This window comes from Gallinula chloropus (assembly GCF_964237585.1).
Source record: "Gallinula chloropus genome assembly, chromosome: 1".
Taxonomy (NCBI): domain Eukaryota; kingdom Metazoa; phylum Chordata; class Aves; order Gruiformes; family Rallidae; genus Gallinula; species Gallinula chloropus.
Window position 1 is genome coordinate 185,901,278 of NC_140085.1, and position 13,735 is coordinate 185,915,012.

Consider the following 13,735-nt stretch of genomic DNA (forward strand, 5'->3'; position numbering starts at 1 on the left):
GGTAAAGTGTAGCCAAAGGGGTACCTCCTGTCATCTCCCCGTCTTCAGCTATTGAAAGCTGATGCTGTTTGTATGAGGAGGACGAACAATATCAGGATATTCCTATGAGCAATAGGATGGTACTGCTAATCCATTCTGTGTCCTGTCCCTCCTACAGTTTGATCTGGGGGATGGGAGTGATGAGCCTTAAGCAAATAGGCTAGTGTCTCTTCTGGGGGCAGGATTCAGAGCCAGGAAAGGACTAAACTGAGAAATCTTGAGTGAATGGCCAAAGCCTAATGCATGGGAAGTCTTGGAGAATGGCACCTGTCATCATGCCTGACCTGAGCCTTTGTGAATTGAAGGCCTTAGTTACATCACTGCACAGCAGAAATAGCTGAACTGCCATTGACCTGAACCCCATTGATCTGCTGCTGCTTCAAGGTCCTTAAATTCTCATGAAATGGTTTGGGTTCAGACTGGTTTCCTTTGGGGTACTGCTCCGTGGCACGGTGCAGCACCAGGCTGTTTGGTACCAGTGAACCTGCAGCTTGTAGAATGCTTTGCCCCAGAGCACTCATGTATTATCTTCACTGAGTGTTTTGTAGCACTTCAGGACATGAGTTGTCCCCATGCCCCAGCATAGTCCCAAGGAGAAAGGATTAGGATTACCCAGCCTTTGACTTCAAATTTGTGAAACAGGGAGTTAGTGTGGAAGAACTAACCCCGTGGTGTTTCTGAACAGGAAAAAAAAAAACACCATCTCCTTGAGTCACCTTTCAAGGGATGTATTTACAAGCATGTCAGGGAATTGCCAATACACAGCAGGGAGCAATTATTTCTGTTAGATTTTAATATGTTTTGCTCATCTTCCTGGTGGGGTGAGCAGCGGCCTAGATTGTGGCATTCAAGTGGCTTGGAATAAAGTTATGTTCAACAATACTGAGCTGCTCTAAAATTAAAAATAATGTTGGGGTAGTTTTGGGTGTTAGGTTTTTGCACTGTTCACCCTTGATGCTCTACTAGCAGGCATTTGTCCTGAACAGGTTTGATCTTACACCTCAGCGTGAGAAGCCAAATAATTAGGAAAATTCTATGGATTACTTCAGGCAGATAGAGTCACATATTTGTGAGGGTATTGCAATAAGCATGTCAATCCCAATTTTCCAATCTGCTTGTGCTTACAGTTTTCACTGTGATTTGAAACGTCCATTCACTGGTGGTGTTTCCTCTCTGTGAGGCTGAGAAAAGATTCACTGGGGAGCTTTGAATGACCCCTCTGGGGCCAATGTGATTGCTGGCAGGGATGAAGATTTAAGTGAGATGAAGCTGGAGCCAGATCTTGGAAGGTATTCTAGATGATGGATACACAGAAAACAGCCATACAATTAATGCAGCCTTATGTCAGACTCATAAATTACATCTGAAAAGCCATCACTGATTTTTTTCTTGAATACCAAGCAACAGCTCTGCACCCTTTGAGAAGGCAGCTCTCTGCTACTGCAGACTTCAGAAATGGCTTGATCAGAGATGCGATGCTATGCTTGACTTGATTGTCAATATTAAAAAGTATTTTGTAAAAATACTCTTATTTGTGGGAAAATGTTAAGATTTTGGTGCTTACATGCTTATCAAGCATGTCAACCTGTTGTGATGTACAGAATCAAGAGGTACGTGGTGAGCACGGGGACCTCACCTGGCGTATTAGTTATGTTGCTGGTGTTCAAGGTCTGAACAGTAGCAGAGCCCCGTAGTATTAAGAGGTGCACAGCAGAGGAGCAGGACTCAATCTGTGCCCTCTGGCTTTATAGAACCATAGAACCATTTATGTTGGAAAAGACCTTTAAGATCATCAAGTCCAACCATTAACCTAGCACTGGCAAATCCCACCACTAAGCCATGTCCCTAAGCGCCATACCTACACGTCCTTTAAATACCCCCAGGGTTGGCAGTTCAACCACTTCCCTGGGCAGCTTGTTCCGGTGATTGACAACCCTTTTGGTGAAATGTTAACTGATATCCAATCTAAACCTCCCCTGGTTCAACTTGAAGCCATTTCCTCTTGTCTTAAGGCTTGTTACTTGGAAGAAGAGACCAGCAACCAACAACCTCTTTTCAGGTAGTTGAAGGGAGCCATCAGGTCTCTCCTCAGTCTCTTTTTCTCCAAACAAAACAACCCCAGTTCCCTCAGCTACTTGTCCCATGACTTGTTCTCTATCTTCTTCTGTCTTGTCTTGTTTTTGGTTTTTCTTCTGATGACAGATATTACTGATCTATAGAAGTTATTTCCATCTTGGATTTTGTGGGGTGTAAAATCATCTGGGCCACATATTTTCCTAGCCAGAAGACAGCCAGAGAAGACCATGGAGTTATGTCAGAGACAACCCTGATGCACAAGACTTTGTTTTTGTAAACATCCACTCCTCACCAGGGTAACTAACTCCCAGAGGGCTCTGGTACAAGTGAGGATTTCTCCTCTCACCCAGCTTCTCTCTTCAGTGTTTTGCATGAGCACTGTGCAGTTTCAAAGTATGCTGCTGTCTCATCTGTGAGGGGATCAGAGCTTACCTTGAATGGGATGGATCCCCAGAGAGAGACACCCAAGAAAAACAACACGGATCATCTGATTGGTAAGCCTCTCTTTGTGTGTGTGTTTTTCTCAATAATAATAATAATGAGCAAAATGAACCAACCAAGCAAACAACCAAACAAAAGAAACTCACATTTGATCCCAGGCATTCATCATGTCTCCAACATAGGTTGAAGGGTAAAAATTCAGAATCTGCAGATGACCTCATACTGCTCTGCCAACATGCATCAGTGTCTATCTCCTGCCAAAATGAACTCAAGGGACTAAGATGGCTGATCCCCAGCTATTGATATACTTCTGTATGCAGAGATGGGGTGGTAAAGGAAAAACTACGTGTTATTTAGGGAAGGTAGAAAGGTAGAAACATTTTCTAGCCTTAAAAGGACACTTGATGTGTTCGGACCTGTGTGACAAACACCTGGTGCTCTCTTCAAGCAAGCAAACTGATGCCACACCAAGTTCTTTCTGGCAACGTGTACTGTTTTCACCATAGTGTATGGCCATACGTGTGCATAGTGCAGTGGGATAGGCATGAGTCTCAGCAGGATTGATTTGGGCTCGTAGAAAACGGGGGTACACAGCTGTTAGAAAAGGTCAAGACTACTCCATCTCTATTTCTTGCTGTAGGAGACTTGGGAGATTTTGCCTGCAGTTCTTTATGTTCTTCAGAAGACAGCTTGGACATGAGCTTTTCATTTGCTTTTCAAGTTGGACATCCACATCATGATTTTGTGGACCAAGTGTGTTCACGATGTACCATGATGAGTGTACCAAGAAAAAACAGAGTGGGTCCTACAAATGTCCTAGAGCTCTTTCCAAACCAATGATTGATGAGGTGTCACAGTTTTCTGTATATTACAGCTCTGTTTGCTCTGGACCATAGGCTCAAGTAAGATTTTTGGCAGTTATAACTATTGTAATCCATATACCAGCATGGCAAACCTGGTCGCTGAAAGGTTGGGTTGTGACTAATACTTATTCTTCAATATTGTGTTTTTCTAGTCTTCTGTTTGTCCTGTGGTTTTTGAAACTTTGGAGCAATCAGACAATATTTGTGGTGTTTTTTGAGAGCTGGGTCTGGATTCACCATTTAAGGCATACTGTCATATCCCAATTTTATCATTGGAACCTGCATTAGCAACAGGATCTCTAGGACAGTTCTCATGGAGAAGGGTTCACTTGTACTTTGTCAAGTTTTTGATGTCCACTGCTTGCCCATGGTGGTGATAAGCGATACCTTGACCTAACTCTTGAGTATAAATCTGCAGGGTGTGGGCATTCTCCCCTGTCTGTGGGTTGTGTCATTCCTAACAGGTATCTTAATGATCTCAGGTGAATGGTGAAGGATGATGTTACAATCCAGAATTTCTTTTGAAGAGGTTCTTAAGACCAAGGTGTGCACTGAAGAAAAAGATCTTCAGACATTTTTCTGTAAGCCAATAATTTAGGTGAAATAAAGGGAGAGGAGAAATTTGAGATCTGCTGAACAGAATTCCACAAGTTTCCTTGATCTCTTGCTGCTGATTAAGGGATGCTTGACTGCTGGTACCCCATGTACCTGTTGCATCCTGACACTCCACTAGCACAGTGTGGAGAACACTTTTGTGGCAGCAAGCAGCAGTGAAAGTGTTAAAGATTTTCACACTGAATCTGAAAACTGTGTTTTCAAACACACGGCCTTAAGGTGTGCGTGGTAATTTACTCAGGGGAGCTCATCAGATCATTCCTACCACTGATTGCAGCATGGCTGATGATACCTCAAACAACCAGGGATTCAAATGAGTGTTGGTTGGAAAGGGTCAGGAGGGTAGCTAGGCTCCTGGTGCAGCCGCTCTGCCCAGCTCTCTGGGCAAACAAAGAGAGATCTGAAACTTGTCCTTCTTGGATGCAAATGTGTGTGTGCGACTACATCTGTGGCTGGCACCTCAGAAACAGGAAGGGAAAAGCCACAAGCAGCAAAGGGCTTGGTTGTAACATCTAAGTTTGCAGTTCCCCTGGTTTCATTGGTAGCTGTGTAGTGCAGCTATGCAAGAGATGCAGGAGGGCTGTGTTGTGTCTCCTCCCCCAGGCTTCCTGGAGGTTTTCTGACAAACCTGTGTGTCCTGCTCTGCTGGTCTGTCAGCTTGCATCTTCCAGATCAGGTAGCTTCATGCTGTTTCACTGTGTTTTCTCACAATGTATAAACCAAATTGCTTTCTGTTTATCGGTTTCTATCTGCATATGAATTTTTTTTGATGCCAGAAATTCCCAGCACTACCCTGTACCTTTGAGGTAACATATCCAAAGCATGCTGCATCTATGCATCAGCATGGGGAAGGTTTTTTGAGGTCTCTGAGCCTTTGTCCCTCTCCTGCCTTTTCCTCTTGCACTGGGAAATGTAGGTGGTGGTATTCAGGTTCCATCTGTTCATGCCCACAAAATTCTCCTCTGGCTCAAACCTGTCAGCCAACCAGCCCAATAAGGGTTAGCCCAGCCTCATCCCCCATGCTTCTGCTTAGAATCATAGAATGGTTTGGGTTAGAAGGGACCTTTAAAGGTCATCTAGCCCAAGCCTCCTGCAGTAAGCAGGGACACCTTTAATTAGATCAGGTTTCTCAGTTTCATCAAGACCTTGAGTATCTCCAGGGATGCCCCCCCCTCTCTGGGCAGCCTGTTCCAGTGTCCCACCACCCTCATAGTAAAGAACTTCCTAATGTCTGATCTAAACCTCCCCTGCTCTAGTTTAAAAGCATTGCCCCTCATCCTATCACTACACGCACTTGCAAACAGTCCCTTCCCAGCTTTCTTACAGGTCCCCTTCAGGTACTGCCTCGCTGTGACTGTCCAGATCCAAGACATTTCTGCATTTAGTGAAAAAGTCAGTTAACCTTGCATTGCTCTATCCTGATGGCAGGAATGGCCTATTTCACTCCTTACACTCTTCTGAGCCTCTTCTTTGACGACCTAAGCAGTACCAGCTGCTCTTCTCTTAAAAGAACAGTTACTCCTTGATCCCCTTTTCCTTACGAAGATACTCCCAAACTTTTAGTGCTTGAACAACTCACCACTGCTTTCCCTTCAGGCACTGAAATAATGAAATTATTTTGATATATTTTGATTTCATTATAATGAAATCAAATGCAATAATGAAAGTTCATTATAATGAAATTTTAGGATCAGCTGAGCTGAATGCAGTGAGATAACTGTTCAAAATGCATGCATAAGAATGTATTTTGAGAAGCACTGATTTTGAAGTTTATGGTCCAGTGGATGAACAAGTCCATTAAAATTCCTCAAAGTGTTCACCTGAAGATGTCAGGAGTTCCCCTCATTTTCCTTATTATCCATTTCATACAAACTAAATACTTTGCCCTGGCCATGGCAGACTGCCCGAGATATCCATGGATACTCTGTTCAAAATGATTTATTTTTCATTCATAGTTCCCAGCTTTGGCAATGCCTTTCTTTTTTTTTTTTTTTTTTTTCTTTCTTTCCTGTTGCAAAAGGTGCTTTCTGAACCTTTTAACTTTTTGGGCAGAAGGGCCATGAGGTGGGATGGTTTTGGTTAGGCCAATCACTCACAGTGATAGAGGAATAGGGAACAAGTTTCTGTGGACTTCACAGTCCTTTGTGATTGCACTGAGCTAGACATCCCTCTGATAACTCTTCTCAAAATTTGCGTTCATAGAATCACAGAATCGTAGGGGTTGGAAGGGACCTCGAGAGATCATCGGGTCCACCCCCCCTGCCAAAGCAGGGTCTCTAGCTCATATTGTACAGATAGGCGTCCAGATGGCTATTCTTCATCTTCCTTATTTTTTTTTTTATAGCTGACAGAAGGGAAGGAATTGGTGTCTGTGGTTGGATCCTGGTTTCCATATCATTTATCCTGGTGCTTATTACGTTTCCTATTTCCATGTGGGCATGTATCAAGGTAAGCTAGTGGGCTTTGAGGCACATAAAATCCACTCTATTATCAACACTGTTATTTATGTTTATTGATTTTTCTTAAGACAAGGATCTTGACACTCACTTTTTGGAAATTGGCAGGTCTAGTCACAAAGATGTGGTCTGGGACCGAGATCCATGTTCTTCCACTGACTTTCTGCGTCACCACAACTTGCTCATTTAATTTCTTCCAATATCAACTTCAATTATCAGTAAAATTTCCTTGCTTTACAACACTGGGAGAGCTTTTCTGGAGAACTCATATTTGATGCTGCCAGCAATTGTCATTAACGTGGGTACATGGGAACATGGGTCCCTGCATTGAGTGGCTTTACAACCTAAACCCACAATCCCTTCAAAACATGGGCATAATACTGTTAATTGAAAGTAGTTTTTGGGGGTGAGTTACCAGGGTGATTGCCCTGAATACCAGGCCTTAAGTATTCCTGACACATTAACTGAAGTAGGTGGGTAGAATATCTGACTGCTCTATCCTGGTTCCCGAGAGAGTCACAATTTCCCCTAGCAAACCTGCTCTCACATGGGCCTCTCTTTCTCTCCAAGGGCTGCGGATCCTACCAGGGGCTTGCTCCAACACAGGTCACAGCATGTTCCATATGTCTCTACTTGCTCCAGTGTGGGGTCACTCCACAGGCTGTAGGTGGGATTTCTGCTCCCCAACACCTTCCATGGTCTGTGGGGGGACACCTGCTCACCATGGGTTTCTCCATGGGTTGCAGGGGAATTTTTCTCTCCAGCACCTGGGGTACCTCCACCCCACCCCTCTTCCCTGGCCTTGGTGTCTGCACAGTTTCTTACATCTTCTCAGTCCCTTCTCTGGTGGCAAAAAGCGGCTGCTTGTAGGTTTTTTTTTTCCCTAAATGTGATTCCCAGAGGTGCTGTGACCATCGCTGATGGGCTCGGCCTTGGACAGCGGTGGGTCCAGCCTTGATCCCATCTGGTGTTTGCTCTGTCGGGCCTGCAGAGAGCTTCTAGCTGCTTCTTGCAGAAGCCACCCCTGCAGCCCCCACTCCTCCCCCAGAACCCTGCCACAGAAAACCACAATAGATACTTAGTCCACAGCTTCTCTGAGTGCTGAGAGTAGCTATGTTAGGTCAGTGGCAATTATTTTGTATTTATCTTTTTCATAACCTCTTTGCAGGGCACAGGCTGAGTTTTACCAGAAAACGATGAAGTGAGGACATGTAAAATGCCTAGTGATTTGCAGATTTGTTGATTCCTATATTATTTGTACTTTTTTTTTTCCACATTTGGTACTGATGCCAAAGATTAAAAGAGTCAGACCAGAGAGCAGAAATAGAATTAATTGTAAATTTCTAAATATAAAATATTTTTCTAGGTTGTCAGAGAATATGAACGTGCTGTTGTGTTTCGGCTGGGACGTATACTGTCTAAGAAAGCAAAAGGACCAGGTGAACGCATGCAATTTTATTCTGTTAAGATGCACTATTTTCCTTTTAATATAATGCACTTAAAGCTCTCAGAGAGTTGCAGAGGTCCATTAAATCATTCATAACATATGGGGGGATGAGAAGGTTCTCTCTGCTGCAGTCTTGCAGATAGGTCATTTTTCTGAAGATAAAGCCACCCTCCCTGTCACAGCACAATACGAAAGGCTGAGGTCCTTGATACCAAGTATGGCTTTGATGTTGAGTAGGTTGGACAATGGAAAGTTGAGCTCATGCTGCAGACACTGGTGGGTGACAACAGAGGTTTAAATGAAGCCTTCAGCTCTGCTGCAGACTTTTTTGGGTGACTGTGTCCACTCTCCCTGTATCCCACTTCGAACACTGCTTGCTGCTGTCAGCTCTTTAGCTGTCTTCTGCTGGGAACATTGTAAATGTGTCAGGGCAGGGACACTGCATCTCTATGGAGTTTGTTACAGTCACCCAGGATTAGGTTACAAATTACAAATACAAACCAAACCAAACATGAGCTATTTGCACCAGCGCAGTTAACACCTCTGTGCAATGAAACTGGTAAAACTGGAAGTTAAAACAAGAAGAAAGTCCTTTCCAGGCACTGTCTTTCCTCTTGAATAATAGCCAGGGCAGGTGCGGAGCTCTTCTGAGATAAGAAAAATAGTTCTGTCAGGTCTCCCTCGCTAGTGAATGGAGAATGAGGATGCCTTCACAGGATGGGTCAGGTGTTGGGACAATGTTCTTCATGTTCCCTATGGGTGGAGCAGGAATCTGGACCCAGGAGATGTCTTTCCTGGGGACACACATATGTAACTGGCCTATGATCTAAAGAGAGGAAACTGGAAGAAGGCATGGAAAGATTTTTTTTTTCCCCTCAATAATCTCATGGCAGATTTGAGACTAGAATTTGAATCTGCCCATTCCTAGTCCAGAGCTTTTATAACTTCACATTATCTGCAGGTATCTGCATTTCCCTCTGTTACCTGAAGATGCACAACCTCCCTGTTGTCACCTCCTGTAGCAGAAAGGACAGCCACAGCAATAAGGCTGGCTCATTCTCCACCCTGTGGACGTTTCCATCTGTTTGCTTTGCATCAGGTACCTGGTTCTAGACTTACCTCTCAGAAGCAAGTGTTTAATCTAATTGTTTCTATTTTTTTCAGGTTTGATCCTCATACTTCCTTGTACAGACACGTTTATCAAGGTTGATCTTAGAACGGTTACCTGTAGCATTCCTCCACAAGAGGTACTATTCTCTAGCAGCCTTCCAAACCATGCATCTGATTCATTGCATCATCAGAAACAATGCAGATGTTTTATAGTCTTGCAGTTGTGAGCTACCATATAGAATTTAGCTTATTTGTTCTGTCTATGACTTCCAAACTGTAAACAAAAGCATGATCCTCTTGGGGGCAGGGCAAGAGAAGCTAGACTAAAAAATGGGCTAAAAAGAGGCAAGTTTTATTGTCATCCCACACATGGAAATGAAGCAATAGACTAGTGTAAGAGATCTAGAAATGAATGTCCTAATAAAATTAGGTCTGACATGCAGCTCACCATTCCAAAAAATGCCTTCACTGATGTTGTAGTTGCTTCTTGGAGGTATGCACACTCTACATGTTTCTTAAAATGTAAATTAAATATTGGTAACAAATCTCCTTTAATTAAAAGGAATTACCAGACAATCATCCACAAAGCTCACACCCAAGCAGAAATGGAGGAGAGTAGCTCTACACATTTTATTGACAAAACTTGACCAAAGAATTTAATTCAAATAATCAGTTGCTGAGAAATTCTTGCCCTGGAAATGTTTTGGCTCTGTATGGCCCCAGCCCCACCACAGTAAAGTGCTTCTGCTGGTGAAGCTGGCACTGCTGCATTCTTCCTTTCTTAAAGAGAAGAGTAGAAGGGGATGGGATGGCCCCAGGAACCCTTTGGCTCCTGAAATCAGCCACTGTGTTCCCTAGAGGAGCTGTTTCTTGGACCATTGCCCTTCCATAATTTGATCAATTTTTATAAATACTTGAAGCATGGGAGACAAAGGGAAATGGTCAACCTCTTTTCAGTGGTCTGTGGAGACAGGACAAGGGGCAATGGCCTTAACCTGGAGCACATGGAGTTCCGCACCAATCTGGGGAAGAACTTCTTCCCGGTGAGGGTGAGGGAGCCCTGGGACAGGCTGCCCAGGGGGGTGTGGAGTCTCCTGCTCTGGAGATATTCAAAATCCGTCTGGACACCTGCCTGTGCGACCTGTCCTAGGGACCCTGCTTTGGCAAGGGGTTGGACCTGATGGGCTCTGGAGGTCCCTTCCAACCCCTACGATTTAATTCTGTGATAATCCCAACAAGCCTTTTCTCAAAGTGCAGGTTGCAGGGGTACATGTGATGGAATGAAAAGTGGCTTCCCCAAAATGGAAGGCTGGAAAGAAGATGATTGCAGTCCTTGTGCTGTACAAAGTTTAACAGCTTTTGGCATGGCTGTTGCACCTGTTGGCACAACTTCTGCAAAGCACTTACTTGCAGGCAAAAAATGCGCAGAAGGGAAGAGACAGTGGAGCATCATCAGTGCTTTACTGAGGCCAAGTGCCTGCTGAGGCACAGGGGACTTGTCTGGAAAAAGATGACTTGTTTCCTCTATGAATGCTTAAATATTTTTCACTTCTCACAATTTCTTGCCTGTTGCCTTTCACTTTTATTTTAATGTAATGCTGTTTCTTACAAATATGTTGTTTAGAGGAAGTAAGACTGATCTTCCAAATGACATGCAATGTGTAAAACAGTGCTGGCCCTTTCTGCAAGAAAGGAAGTAGATAACCATCGTTTCTGACTGCAGAAGGAATTCATGCTGGTTGTGAGATTCACTTGCTGTTGAAGCAGTCGTTTAAAAGCTGTGTGCAACTTTTTGCCCTGGCTTTAACTGTTGGTGGGGCAGAGTGTCTTCCTTCAAGTGGTTTCTCAGGGGAATGACAAAGAAGTCAAAATAAATTCTTGGTTTCCTTGAGTTATCAGGGACATTTCCTCACTAAGGGGTGATGTGTGTGTGGGAAATATAATTGTCTTCCTTGGCAAAAGTGTGGGTTTGGATCCTTCTCTAATTTATGTGCACCTCTCTAATGCAGATTCTCACGAAAGACGCTGTCACTACCCAGGTCGATGGGGTGGTGTACTACAGGATCTGCAGCGCTGTCAGCGCAGTCGCCAACGTCACTGATGTCCACTTGGCTACCTTCCTCTTGGCACAGACCACTCTGAGGAATGTTCTGGGTACACAGAGCTTGGCTCAGGTCCTGGAAGGTCGTGAGGAGACCGCGCGAAGCATCCAGGTAAATCTGGCTCTTGAAATTCACTGACAAGCACGAAGTTTTGTTCTGGGGAGTAGCAAGTTAGAAATAATCTCTCTTTCTTCAACATCTATAACAAAATTTCCCTTTATTTATTTTTTTTTTCAATTATCTATCTCACTGCTCAGAGTTAGAGTTGTTCTAAAGGTATTTTCCCAGACTCTTTTAGAAGATTTGTTTCCTATTAAAAAGCAATGGAGATTTTGAAATTATCCAGTGAGTTGAATAAATCAGTTTAGGACTTCGCACAAAGGCTGCTGCAAGCAGTGAGAAAAAAGTCTGTTCTGAGGTTTAATCACAGCAGGGCTTGTTTCTACTGTCGTAACAACTGAGAGTACAGAACCAAGTTCACAGATTCACAGAACTGTAGGGGTTGGGAGGGACCTCCAGAGATCACCGAGTCCAACCCCCCTGCCAAAGTTGCTTTATGCTTTAAAATACCATTTGTTTGTTGGGTACTGTTTGCTGTGGTTTGTGGGGTTTTTGTGGGTTTTGTTTTGGTTTTTTTTTTTAATTTGGCAGCCAAGGAGGGAACAGAGAAGAAAGCAAAACCTTTTTTAGTCTTTTTACTCAGAGAAGAGGCATAGTCAAATAAAAAAGAGAGTGTACCCCCTCTAGCCATGACAGCTGCTGTGGGCAGTGCGGGGTCACCGTGGTGAGGTGGGTTGTGTAAGTGCAGCCAGTGCTTCAGGGCTGTGCTGTGTTGTTCACCCACAGTGTGTTTTTACACACATATACAGCATTGTGCTGTTTTGGGAAGTCACACTAGTATTATAAGAGGGAGAAGTTTGGTAAACGCCCACCTAAGGGTAGCCTCCTCTTCTCCAGGCTAAACAACCCCAGTTCCTTCAGCCACTCTTGATAAGACTTGTGCTCCAAACCTGTTACCAGCTTTGTTGCCCTTCTCTGGACATGCTCCAGTGTCTCAATGTCCTTCTTGAAGTGAAAGGCCCAAAACTGGGCCCTTAAGGTGCAGCCTAACCAGTGCTCAGTGCAGGGAGACAATCCCTTCCCCAGTCCTGCTGGTCACACTATTCCTGATACAAGTCAGGATGCTGTTGACCTTCTTGGCCGTCTGGGCACACTGCTGGCTCAGTTCATCCAGGTGTTAATCAACACCCCCAGGTGCCAGTCAGCTTTACAGGAACTCTTCCCCAACCCTGTGGCGCTGTATGGGGTTGTTATGACTGAAGTGCATCATTTAAGAGACAGTAGAGAAGCCACACAGGAGGCACTGTGTCTCAGATACTGGTGTAGATCAGCAAGAGTTTCAGAAAGTGAGGCTGTGGTCAGCCTCTTCTCAAAATAAGTAGTAATAGGACTAGAGGGAACGGCTCCAAGTGGCATCAGGGGAGGTTCAGGTTAGAAATTAGGAGAAATTTCTTCCCAGAAAGAGTGGTTAGGCATTGGAACAGGTTACCCAGGGAGGTGGTGGACTCACTGTCTCTCAGGGTGTTCAAGGAAAGGTTGGAAGAGGTACTTTGTGACATGGTTTAGTTAGTAATATAGGTGGTAGGGGGATAGTTGGACTAGATGATCTTGGTGGTCTTTTCCAACCTTAATGATCCTGTGATTCTGTGAAATGTTACAATACCTGCTGTACTTGCACCACGTTAGATGTCACTGCCCAGGGAAGGCTCTGTCTTTCTGTTGTGCAGGTTTGCACACTGCCTGTCCTTCTGTCCGGGAGGCAGGGTACATCACATAGTTTTTTTCTCTGCCATCACTGTGCTCTTCATCATGGGATGTGTGTTTGTCCCTAAGGATATCCTTGACAGTGCCACAGAGCATTGGGGAATCAAAGTGTCCCGTGTGGAGATCAAAGATGTCAGGATTCCTGTGGGCATGCAGAGGGCAATGGCAGCCGAAGCAGAGGCTGCTCGAGAGGCAAGAGCGAAGGTGAGTCCCACAGGCACTGTCCCTGCCAAAGCTACAGTGTCCCATACCCTTGTCTCAGGCACTCAAGTGCCTGTTTCTTTTCTCCTCACTGTAAAAGTGGATTTTCTGCACTATGGGCAGCGTTGCAGTGCTGTTTCCATTTCTCTTACTTTGCAGGTTGTGGCGGCAGAAGGAGAAATTAACGCCTCTAAAGCCCTCAAGCAGGCCTCCATGGTGCTGTCTGAGTCCCCAGCAGGTCTTCAGCTGCGCTACCTGCAAACTTTAACCACCTTGGCAGCAGAGAATAATTCCACCATTGTCTTCCCTCTCCCTATAAATATGCTTGAGGAGATTGTGCACAAAAATAGAGGGGGATAGAGAGAGTTCTGCATTAGCCTCTCAGGCAGAGCAGTTTTCCAGGAAGCAAGGGGTCCCAAAATTGCCAGAATTAAAGTAGAAGCATGCTTGGGTCCTCTGTACCAAAATTAAGAGTAAAAATAATTTAATAACCATGCCTAGCTCCCATGTTACAAGACTTCATTTGCAAACTTTAGGTACTAAGCAATTTCAGCTTAGAGT

The 13,735-nt window shown here is 44.4% G+C and overlaps 1 protein-coding gene across 1 annotated transcript; it reads left to right on the forward strand.

Annotated features, from left to right (window-relative positions):
- Positions 1-2,557: 2,557 nt before the first annotated feature.
- STOML3 (stomatin like 3) lies at positions 2,558-13,534 on the forward strand (the record flags this gene model as incomplete). The annotated part of the gene is made up of 7 exons (XM_084261573.1): positions 2,558-2,609; positions 6,379-6,482; positions 7,857-7,929; positions 9,102-9,184; positions 11,057-11,260; positions 13,043-13,177; positions 13,334-13,534. The coding sequence occupies 7 exons, from the start codon at positions 2,558-2,560 to the stop codon at positions 13,532-13,534; spliced, it is 852 nt and encodes a 283-aa protein (XP_084117699.1).
- Positions 13,535-13,735: the final 201 nt, after the last annotated feature.